General features: G+C 40.7%; 1 protein-coding gene across 22 annotated transcripts in view; it reads right to left on the bottom strand.

Moving 5' to 3' along the window:
- Positions 1-12500, bottom strand: part of celf5a (cugbp, Elav-like family member 5a) — a 168374-nt gene that overhangs the window by 12040 nt on the left and 143834 nt on the right. For 11 of the 22 annotated variants that reach the window (XM_026304927.1, XM_026304919.1, XM_026304931.1 and 8 more), the window contains exons 6-7: positions 7235-7381; positions 83-231 (exon numbers count right to left, since the gene is read on the bottom strand). In XM_026304927.1, coding sequence (XP_026160712.1) covers positions 83-231; positions 7235-7381 — 296 coding nt within the window. The remainder of the gene's footprint in view (positions 1-82; positions 232-7234; positions 7382-12500) is intronic. The other 11 variants (XM_026304928.1, XM_026304920.1, XM_026304933.1 and 8 more) reach the window with 2 other exon arrangements.

A 12500-nucleotide genomic window follows, 5' to 3' on the forward strand; every position in this document is an offset into this window, starting at 1 on the left:
CTTCACTTCACAAATACATAAAGTGCACACTCACAAGAGTAAAGTGAATGAAACTGAGTGCTCACCCAAGGTTTGATGAAACTCACCCGACACCGGGGTCATGGGGGTGGGTGGGAGACTGTTGATGTTGAGCGCCCCCATCTGGTGGATCTGTGTGGCGGGGAAAGCCACACTAGGCGTGAGGTAACCTCCGTGGCTTGCTGCCATAATGGCTGCCTGCTGCTGCATGAGCTAAAGAAGAGGGTCATGGAGAGATGGGAGGAGGAATGCAGGGTTGGATGGGGTGTGTGAAAGAGCAAGAGGGAGAACGAGGTGTGAGAGAGGTGAGTGGAGGACAGATGGTAATGGAAAACATATTAAGATGACAAAGATGAGAGAAGGGGAGCGAGAGAGGAGAGAGCAACATTGCAAGGTTTGAACAGAGGGAGGGATGTATGTTGAGGTTGATGGATGGATAGTGCATGGGAGGTACAGAGAAAGTAGAGCAGAATAAAAGAAAGGGAAGAAAAAAGAAGCCTGTCAACCTATGTTTAGAGAATGTGTCTATCCTCCCAGCAGGAAGCCTGTCACCAGCTGCAGAAACGATTTAATAGTTGTCTGTTGGGCTCATACAAATCAAGGCGTTGACATGTGCACATTATTTCTGTGCTCAGGGAACAGACCAAGTTTGCAAAAGAGTTGCAATGTTTTTTCTTTACAATTGTCAAACTTCACAATACTGTTTTGCTGTAAAGAAATGCCACGGAAATCTTTCGGTCTTTCACTGGACTCATTAATTGCTTTGGTGTATTGGTAATGATTACCGCTTGTAGCCTTGAATCACAGTTTAAAATTTGCTTTGTGTATAACCACTAGGCCTGTGTCTAGGACAGTTTTACCAAAAGAGGGCATTTGTCAAACAGAACCCTATTAAGTGACAAGCGCCTATTTTGAGATGTTCTGATCCTGAGTTATCAAAACTATATTTTGAAAGCAGGTGTAGCCCACAGCTCAGTTTCCTGACCAGGTTGGCAGAGAATGTTAGTTAGAAGATTATAGTGACAGTTGATTTTTGACAACCCTATTGAAATTAAATAAACAACCTTTCATTCACTCTGCTTTTTGACTTAGCATTGAAACAGAAATGAGAGCTGGAACTATTTTCCATCAAATGCAGCCCATTTATATGTACAAGACATGCTCACATGCACCGTTGCCCTGAATTGTGCTCACAAATATGCTCCCGCACATACAACATGTGAGAGTTTCCACATTTAGCTTAAATTTTTCCTATGCAAACTGGATGCAGAATGCCTAATTCAGAAGAAAATACGTCATTGTACAATGGCTTGTGCGGCTTGAGAACGAGTGGGTTTATCTAGTGAATCAATAATGTTTTGCAGGTTGAGTAGCTGCCCATCATGCATGCAGACCTGTGTGATATAGGAATACAAACACAGCTGGCCCGACCTCTTGCCCCCATCTCTGCATCTGTTTAATACTGCATAGCTGTTGTGTGTCAGGAGAGCTGCTGATGGCCATGGCGTGAGACCGCATCGTATAAGCAGAAATCAAACTCCTTTGCCACTGGCACTAATGCTAATGAAAATATTGTGAGACAGTGGAAGCATAGAATGCCACTCTACTTATATTTGCATGGAGACCCTGCAACAGAAAAGCCAATTATTTTCCCTCAGTGCCCCTGTCAGGTAGCCTGAAAGCTGCTGTCCCGATGTAGAATGCCCAGTGCTGGCATCTCATCCATTAGCCACATGCCTTGCCACTGCTATCTATTAACGCCTTTTGTCATTTGCATAATTTTATCAACGTGACAAATGGGGATCATCCATTCCTTTCCAAATAAGATGAATTGAGCCTTTAAGGGGGCATAGCTGGAAAAGACAGCAAAGGAGCAAGAAACTAAACAAAAGCATGACATAGAAACAAACAAAGAGATCTAGAGGAGCTGGGGCTTCCTTGCTCTGGCAATACTGCGACTGCCCCCTATTAGGATGTGAATAGGGTTGGACTTCAGGATGAAGGGTCTTACTGGGCTGGTATTACAGAATAAATACACTGTCACACTACTCACTGTTTTTGTCTTTTCTTGGGCTCAGCATGGACTAGGGACTTACGGCTGATTCTAATAAGCTTGCAACCTATTCGCTGTGGGCCCTGTGGCCTTATACAAACTGCAGTCCTGGATGAAGTAATAGTGGAGTGGGGAGTGAATACTAGTGACTTCAGAATACTAACCTCTCTCCCAGTGCATGCCTTAGATAATACAATCTTTAATGCCACCCATCAGATTTTTATGGATAACAACTCTCTCATTCATTGATGCTTCATTCCAAATTAAAACGCAGTAAATTGGAAACAGGCATACAATTATGTTGAAATGCAATGGCTAATACAAACTGGCACTGATAAAAAATAAAGAAAGAAGGAACAGAAAAAATAGTGATTATGTTGACAGAGTCATTCCATTTTACTTTTCATATGTATATGCTTTTTTCTTCTTCTACAAAATGTCAAAGTTATATTCAAAAGCCATTCCCGTTTCTTTATTTTTGCACTACACAGCAGATAGCAAACGTCTCTGGTGGAGAATGAGCACAACTGAGTCTTCATCATCACAGACAAAACCTTTTCTGCTTCCTCTTGAACAGAAAGGAAGGGGGAAGAAAAGGCAGACAGAAACAAGGGGGACAAAAGAGTGCATGAGATGAAAGGAAGCAAAAAAAAAAAAAAAAGTTGCCCGGGCTCTAGCTGCATTCATTTAGTGTCAGACATCTGCTTTTTTATTGCAACCTGATGGCATTACTCTCCCCTGGTGCCAGCAGGCAATCACCTCTTTATCACATGGCAATTATCTCTGTAGCGCTGCTCTGTGACTCGCCGACTCTCAGCACTGTCACATGTGACCCCTTACAGCCCAACCAGCTGGGGTGGGGAGGGGAGGGGCAAAGAGAGGGAAAGGGGTAGAGAGGGAGAGAGAGTTGAGAAAGAGAGAGGTTGAAAAGGTTGAAAAAATCAGAGAGAAAGAGACAGCAGGTCAATGAGGTGAACTAAAAGACTGAAGATAGAAGACTGAAGCTCAAGGGCCTCATTTGTTACCTCCATGCTAGTGGGCAATATTTCCACAGAATTTGATTTTTTATCATTTTTTTCATCTCTGAAGTACTTTGGTTTGTGCACAAATGTGTGTGTGCGTATAGACATGCAGAATCAGTCAAGAGTGGGCCCTTGCAAGTATAATACATCTAAACCAGGTCACACACATGATTGTGTGTGTGCAGGCAGTTTACAGTGCAGCCCAATGATGCAGTAGTCTGTTACCATCATTTCTCATATGTGCTGTGTTGCACAAGGCTCTGTTCAAATGTGAGTCCCTCCAACAGGGGGAGATGTTTCCTAATGTGAGTTTACAGTCATCATCCTCCCTCTCATCCACCCACACACTGTCACTATTAGCACCAAGTTAAACCATTTTCTCTCCTCTCATTTATCTATCTCACACTCAGTCTAATGCATCTTTTACGAAGGCATGGTGCTGGAGGTGCCTTTAAATCTAAAACTCCTCTCTTGTCCTCTGACACAGCGTGTAGTCCTCCACCTAAAGAGACCAAGGGAAGTTAAAATGGCTGTCTTCACAAAGAGAAACGACTTTAGAAGACGAGGCAAGAAAAGTGACTTGAATCAAATTTAATCGTGTACAAATAGGATGTTTGTGTCTTGAAGGGGAAATCCAAAAGGCAATAAAAGCTGGTTTTATTACTTGCATTCAGCGATTCATGGGAGAACTATTATCACTCACCACTAACACTGGAATGAAACATGGAATCTCAGTGTCTCGCTCTCCTTTGGCTTGTGTTTTATGAAATCACCTTTTTGCAAATAGGATGTCTTCTGTCAGAGCACACCAATGTCTGTTTCTATCGTGAAAATGGCACAATTCTCATTTTTGGCATATGTTGTCAGTGTTGTACCCCTCCAATTTGTGTTCAGAGCCCCCTCCTTCTCCTGGTTTGACTAAAATCCAATTTACGGGCTGTCAGCTCAACTCTATAATCCTATCCACTGCTGTAGTGGAGGGGTAGCTCTTTGAATTTACCATTTACTGTACTCCCTGGTTATAGCTATATATACCCTGTCTCCCTACATCTGTGTTCTATACTGTGCCACCTCCTCTTCCCTTGGCCAGTGTATATGGAGAGTAGGCGAACATGTAATGTGTCTTTGGAGATAAAGTCCTTTTTGTGTCACTGCAGGTTTTTCGTCTTGGGAGAATATATGTAGTTGATCTTGCTGTAAAGAAACATTCATCATATCACTTGAGCACACTCCTGGTGGCTACTGGGCAATCAAGACTGCACACCATGTGCATGGAGCCAGCACCAATGACTGTAATGTAATCATAACCACTGCACAAGCTGGACACCCACTCTAGAGATAACTAATATTTCCCATTATTCCACGGTATTACGTACCTAGCAGTCCAAGTGAGTATTAGATCCATTAAAAAAGTATTTAGTAAGATATGAAAACAAAAGTCTCATTGATAATCTATTATTGCCTCTCATTAGTTTATCAAAAGTTGGGGTGAGTTTATTTCCAAGGTTGCTTTGCCTCTCCATTTCTTCACCAACTTGCTTTATTTTGCTGAATTCATTACATGCAGGTACATGGCATCCATGGTCTGTGTGATCTATAACACTAATACAAGGGGAATTTCACCTTCACTACCATCATTCATGCTGTATAATCTTTGTGTCGAGAAACCACAAACGTGCAATTTCTCCTTCAGATTTAATGTTAATTGATTCTCTCTAATGCTGAAGTATCCCCCGTGCCCTTGTTACTTTCACTCGGAACTCAATTTCCTAGCATCATCCTGTTCTTTGTCATATTATATGTGTGTATGAGAGAGAGGGAGGAGAGAAAGAGGAGGAAAGAGCATTTGCTGAGCAGTGTGTCTGAGTGTGTACACTCTTGTGTGCTTCTGTATGAGTCGACACGGGTCTCTGCCACAGTAAATAAGAGTCATGGCCAACCTGAGCAGGGCACAATGGTCTCCCCGCAGACCGCCACTGCCTCCACCACCCCTTAAACATTTGCATTTCTCCACATTTCCTGGGAAAGGGCTGCATTTCATGAATGGTAATGAAGGTGGGAGTTTTACTGGAAAGAGCACAAGAGATGGCCTCGCAATTACTCTGGGATGGTCAATTTGCACATTTCACACTGGGTCCCAAAGCTGTGATATGAAAATGAGAGAAATGGATAAACCCCCAAGACCTGGGTAACATCAACAATTAATCCTGGCATTTATAAGCAGCAAAATATATAACGTTTTCATCCAAATAAGTACAGGGAAAAATGAATTTGTGTTCCTACTTCTCTGTATATAAATGTGGATGTTTATGTGTATTTATGCAGTGTGTTCTGACAGAGGGTCAGGGATTTATCTTAATGCAGGAGTGAAAGCTTTTCTTAAATTCATTCAACTTGCTTCAAGGAGGTAGTGTATATGTGTGTGCAAACATCCTTGTGTATATATGTGTGTGCGTGTGTGTGCTCTGCCTCAGTGGGAAGAAGTTTGTGTGCAGATAAGTTGCCCGTTGAATTTTCTGAGTCAACTATGGCCCCTGAAGCATCTTATGGGCCCAGAGGGAGGGACAGGGGGAGTAAGAGGGGAAGGGCAGGGAATCAGTGTGATTCAGTGTGAAGGTTGAGGAGGGGGGTGCATGGTGAGAAGGGCTATCTGAACTCATCAAAGAGCTGGTAGTCTGCTGTGTGCGCATAGTGCCATGCCCGGAGGGGGCAGGGGGGCCAGCAGAAGGAAACTGGTAAAGGGGTTGGAGGATATAAGCTAACTAAAAGTGTGTGAGTGTAGTAAAAGCCAGGATGTAATGGCATGTGAGAGAAGAGAAGAAGAATGATGCTGATGGCAGAGATGACAGTTTGGTTGGGCAATTTTAACTCCTATCATCACCACAGTGTCAACGAAGCAGGGATCAAAACACAGGAAACTGTGTTGTTTCTGTGTGTACCAGAATTACCACAAATGTTATACATAGTTATATATGGTATATAGTTTTAAAAATATATAGTTTATTACCATATGAATTGTGCAAATAAATCATGTGAATTATAACATGCCGGTGTTTCAGTGCATTAAGCAACCTAACAGATGCTGCTACAGGTAAAACAGAAAAATCCCCAAGAAAACAAAAAAAAAGCAATAAAATCATCATAGACACTTATTTCAACCTGCTTCCTTAGAAACACTGTGTGTCAAAGCAAGTAGATGTTCATGTTATTAGGTTAGTGTAGTAAACAATGCTGGGGACAGTTTATGTATATGTTGCTATCAGGCCATTCATGTCATTGTCCCCAGATCCAATCCACAGGAAGGATTTAATTTTACCCACAATCAACAGTTTCAAATTGTACACAAATAGGCTATATAAAACACAGCTTCCCAGACTCGTTAAATGGTTAATGTTGGCAGAATAAAAGATGTGATTCACGGAGTTTAACCTGTATAAACTGATCCATTGGCCACTTCTGGGAAACAGAAACAAGTTGTAAACACAACACTGAGGTATTATTACATTTTATGTTAATGCAGCAAACTTTTTAGCAAATGTTACCAACATATCTGATGACACAGTTAATGTTTCGATGTATCTAGCAGACATTGAGCAACATTAGGATGCATTTGGAATTCTATTTCTGGCCACTGATCAATGAAGCCTGATCCTGGTTTGCCTTCCATCTATTCCTGAGGGCAGTTTCTGTTGCTTTAGGTGCTAAATGCTCCACAATGTTCACCATCTGGTTGCCAACTTTGTCTGTCTCCCGTATGGTGCTGGCAGATATGCTACAGTGAGATTTTAGTTTTTTTCCCAAAAAGTGTTACCTACTGGTGATGTCATGGCAATAATACTGGTGAGGAAGGTGCGACTGAACCTAAACTGTAATCTTTGGCATTAAAATGAAATATTAAGGTGAAATATTCTAAAATTACCTCTAGATTTAAAAAGAACTGTCAGTTAAGAATTATCATTACAAGCAATTCCCTTGTCATTCAGTTTACTGGTAGTATAAAAATACCTGATCATAGCACTTTTAATGATTTATAGAACAATATTGAAGATTAAAGACGCAGGAAAAAAAGTTATTGCTGTTTCCTTTTTATGTGTGCCCACTAAATTATATATATGCGTTGCATATGTCTTTTCCAACTCACCGCATGTGCGTAAGAGCTGTAGGTGCTGAACGGGAGAGCGATGGCTGGATTGAAGATGCCAAACTGCCCAACCATCTGCTGCATACGTCTGATGGTGCGTTCCTTGTCTGTATCGGCAAACTTGACCACCAAACTGGAGGAAGCGCCCTAAGGGGGTAGAAGGAAAAGAAAATCAGAGAGGGAATGGACAGTTAACCTTGTTTTATAGCAGGCACCTTTAACACCAACAGTCACTCAGTCAGAAGAGAAGGAGCAGAGTCTAAACAGTGAACATCCTTTATCCCCAAAAGGCTTCGAGTCATGAAATTTACTGCATTTTAAAAACAGCCAACAACAAAAGGTCTACAAACTTCAATACCAGAGTATTAGGAATATTATTATTTCTGTTTTCTTAGTATGCAGTGTTCATTAGCAACAACAACTCCTGTTAGCATCAGTACCTAGTGAGTTTTTTTGACATTTGAGATGCAGCATCATTGTACATTTTGTATTACTGCAGAGAACTGTACCCCCCTATTTTGTATCAGGCATACATAAACATGAACCTAACAGAGATATGTGCTGAATAAAAATATTCTACAGTACTTATTGAGTGAACAGCTCTGTAGGCAGATGTTCAGGCAGAAATCCTCCATTTACCATAAACTCAGTTGGCAATTTATTAGGTACAGGTAGTATGAACTAATGCAGTGTAAAAACAGTCCTCCAAAAAGATCCTCTCTAGGTTATAAGAGGTTAGAATTTTCACTTGTTGTTGAAACTGTATAGTCATTTAGGAAGACATAGCTTGTGGTGCTGTTGAATTGCATACTGTGAAGCATTGTTTTGCTCTTCCCATTTATTGAAATAGAGCTCCACTATACAGCAGTAACATCTCTCAGTAACATCGTACACTTCAACAGCACCACATGCTACAGCCTCTGAAATAACTATACATTTGGCTCAACACCTCTCTAAAACAGATTGAACAAAAATGTATCATTGTCCTCTTCAAGAAAGAAGATTTATTACAGGACTGTGGTATGAGACTGCATTAGTTTGAGCTAAGTCTAGCTAATAGACTGCTAACTATGTACATGGTCAGTCAGAATTCTGTGAATACCATAACTAGTTTTTGTTTTCCCCTGCTTTACACTGGTACAATACACACACACACACACACACACACACACACACACACATATATAACCTTCCCACAGTTTAAGTTAATTAATCTACTACAGAAAATAGTTTGTAATAGGAGCTACTATTGGCAGTGGTTTGCATGGATCTTTTTGAAAGTGGTCTTAAAGTAAATATTGCTTTTAGGGCAATTTCTCTCATTTTGTCCTCTTGCTACTTTAGCCTACCTCACATTCTCACTGTGGCTCTGGCTATTCATTCCTTTATAAATACTATTACATCGTTCTGCTGCCCAATAATGAAACCAGCAGGTGTGTCTGCCACACACTGTTCATTAAGAATCTTCAAATGATTTAGCGCTACAGTTGACCTTTTGTGTGCTCCGCCTCTCCTCCCCTCTGTGCCCCGAAACTGGCCTATCGATCCACATAAAAGGCCGAAATATTACTCTGATCTGACAGTGCAGAAAGGTTGTTTGTCAGTCACAATAAGAGGCCCCTTTAAATTGATGTAAGATTGTCAATAACAGTGGTGACTGGTGAAGTGCGGGGATTGAAGGTTTGGGGTTGGGAGCTTTTCTTGGTTTTCTTGGATCTGAGTGACACATGGAAGACATTGGGTTGAACTATAGACAAGCATTTATAGATGACAACTGTGATGATATTTTTTTACATATTGCATTATAGGCTTTCCTTCCCTTTCTTAGCATTTTCCCTGGATGAGCCAAAGGATATTGGCTAATAAAGACATCCACAGATAGAAAGAGATGTTCAAAGACAGGTACTGGACCTTTCGACTGTACTATATAGATTTTCTCTTTCTCCCCACTTTTTTCAATATTCCTCCCAGCCCTGTCCTCCCGTCTTGCTTGCTAGTTGAATCACATGTTCAAAGAACTGTAGGTGAATGGCCAGTTGGCTTTTTGGCTGCCTCAATGAATGGCTGATTGTCTACTTAGGCCTGTGATTGAGTGACAGGCTGGCTAAGTGGCTGACGGTTGGCTAACTGGCTGATATACCCATTGTCAGACTGTAAAGCTGGCTGACATCTGTGCTCTGGCCAGCTGAGTGACTAATTATTTTGATCTTTACTGTATGTGCCATACTGACAAACACTGGAATAGTTTTCCATTAAAAAACGTATATTGAGCCATGTATTGTATATGATAGTAGATAGGATGGAAACAAGAGACCGAACAACATAAACTAAATAAGATAGAATTTGTTTCTCAGGCTCTTACTTCAAGGTTAACTTGAGCTTGTCTGTTGTGACTGTGCAGGTTTTTACTCTCTGCATCATTAACTTCATTATGAGGTTTAACTTTGGCAGAGTCCAGGACAGGGCAGGATACAGAGGTGATGTCCTGGTACATATTCAATATTTTAACCCCCTATCACCAAAAAAAAAAAAAAGAAGAAGAAAGAAAAACAAACCAAGCTTTAAGGATAATGAAATTTGTGTGTTTCTACTCTGTGTCTCTAAATTTTGGGAAGAATGACTTTTACTGTTTGAGGATATTGAGTTGGAACATTGCAGTCAATCTACTGTCCCACTAGAACTAGATGGGGTGACTCTTTGAATAATAGAAACAAGGGTTACTGTGAATTGACCTAGTTATATAAGAATCTTGTGCACTTCTCTTACATGCTCTTGTATGTGTGTCCCATTCTAGGCAAAGCTTTTTTCAAGGAGGTCTATACAGTGAGATTGGCCTCCTACTGGTTCTCCTCAGGACACCTGAATGTTAAGGCTTGTTGGCTAAGCATACATTGCCACATTTGTTTATCTCTCTGGTTTTCTCAGTTAGGCCTGTCAGGTTATCAGTAGGCAAAATCTCCATTGCTATAAAGAAAGGAGATTGAAGTGTGAAGTAAGAGTCTCATTAAATTTTTAAGCTGCCAAGTGTGAGCCAAATCCCCCTGCCGGGTGGCTCCCGGCTGCCTAGGGAGCCACTGAAAGAGTGGAAGTTAAACAGGAAAGATTCAAAACCATGAGGAAAGTCTGCTGCTTTCTGCTTCCTTCTCCTTCCCACTGAGGGTTGGTGGGAATAAAGGAGATAGCTGCATGTCCAGCTATACATCCCATATTTCATCACATACTAGCATATAGTACAATATACTAGTTTTCTATGGCAAATTTCCATCCATTTAATAAAAAAAATGTATTGTGCTCTCTGTAACATATAGCAAGTCAATTATTTTACTTTATATGATTTTACGCCATGTTTATTACTGTATAAGTCATTACCATCCTTTGCTCCACCCCAGCAAACCAATGGAGTCATTTAAATACACATCCTTTTTGAGCTTGGCTAGTAAAATAATGGATGACTGTAATCTATTTGGTTATTACAATATAAATTGCTTGGGTTGAAATACTAGCAGGAGAAGTGACAGATCTTAAACAATAAATATTAACTTAAAAATATAACAGCAGAACATTGTTTAATGGGTAGCAACAGAAAGATCTATCATCCTTGTGAAATACTGACATTAAAGCTCTGCATCTCATTGAATACACAATGAGATCATTACTGTATTTTAACTGAAACCAGCATTTGAACTGCTGCTTTTTCACCTTTCCTTATTTCATTTTTACTATTTGAAGCAGTGCCATCCTGATCTCTGCATTAAAACTGTGTCTCTTGTTAAGTATCGAGTGACGGCACTCATTGCACTTGCATGTGTGTCTTCTCTGTCTGAAGATCCAGCATTTAGGGAATCATACTGTACTTGGAAGATTTTTTTTATTCTTTGACCTCTTTGCTCTTTTCTTCAGTCTCAATCATCAAACTTTCTTTTCTATGCAAACTTTACCTCATTTACTTTCCTTTGTTCTGCTCTTATCCTTTCTTCATCTTATTCCAGTGTTTCTGTCTCAGTCCCTGTGTCAGCTGAAACAGTCTCAAACTCAGGCTAAGTGGATGTGGATATGAAGTGAAAAAATCTGCTCTGTGGACCTGACCTGCCCCCTTCCCTCGTCTTGGTGTAATTCTTTCCCTGGACTTACTTCCTACAAGGCCCTGCTGAACCTCAGCAATTTGCTTTACAGCTCTGCCATTTAAATGTTTAATTGAGCCACTTGTATCCTGCAGTGTGGCAGTGTGAGCACATACAGCAAAAGAAGGGTGAAGGATGGTGGTGTATGGGAGATGCATGTATACATGAGTTTTAAGGGAGATCCAGCCAAGGCATCACATGCGACCTGATGATACCCTAGTTCACACATATACACTTGCTGCAATGACAAATGTTATGGAAGAAATACACACATGTATGTACACCTGTATGCATATGTATATGTTTACATGATGAACATTTTGTATGTGCTGTACACACAGACCTAAAACAGTATGCACACATACTAACATAAGCACAACATAAAGTACAAAATGCCCACTCCTCCTCTCTATAAATAACACAAATGTATTCAGCTCAAGTCCTTCGAGCTGGAAAATAAGATCAGTCAGGGAGCCTTTGACCCTAGCCTTGTGGATGTAGGAGCATGTGACAGTGAAACAGATAGAGGAGCAGTCTGTTTGGAGATATTTATGTATGCACACACATGCATTCATGTGTGCATGCATATGCACACTCATAAACCCTAAGAAGTTCTCAAGCTTTGGGGGATTGGCAGTAGATCTAACAAACTGCTGTAGTTAGTTGCAGTGTAACAATTCAGCACACTTCAACACCTCAGCTAGCAATACTTTTTGTTGTGGTTTATTCGCTGCCTTGCTTTAGAAGGAAATATGCACACACACATATGTATGCTGGCTCAGTTTGCCTGCATTAGAACACCTAATCATTTCGTAGCCACTTATAAGTTCAGCACACACCTTAAAGCTGCCAGTCTTTCCTCCGTTGTTTTACTTCTTTATTTATTTAATCATTGCAACCTAAGGTGTTGAATTATTATTTATTTATTCAATAATGCACCTATATGTGATTATTTGCTGCAATCAACATGAACCACACTCAGGACAGGATGTATGGTTCAAGGTTTTTCCAGGATCGTTGCTACATTGATGGACACTTTTCTCTGAATAGCACTGTTCTATTGAGATGTAATAGTCCAACCAGTGGTCCACTAATCTCACCAAGGCAGGCACACTGTGCCCTCTCCTCCAGCAGCCACAGGATAT

This window comes from Mastacembelus armatus, chromosome 4, assembly GCF_900324485.2.
Source record: "Mastacembelus armatus chromosome 4, fMasArm1.2, whole genome shotgun sequence".
Taxonomy (NCBI): Eukaryota; Metazoa; Chordata; class Actinopteri; order Synbranchiformes; family Mastacembelidae; genus Mastacembelus; species Mastacembelus armatus.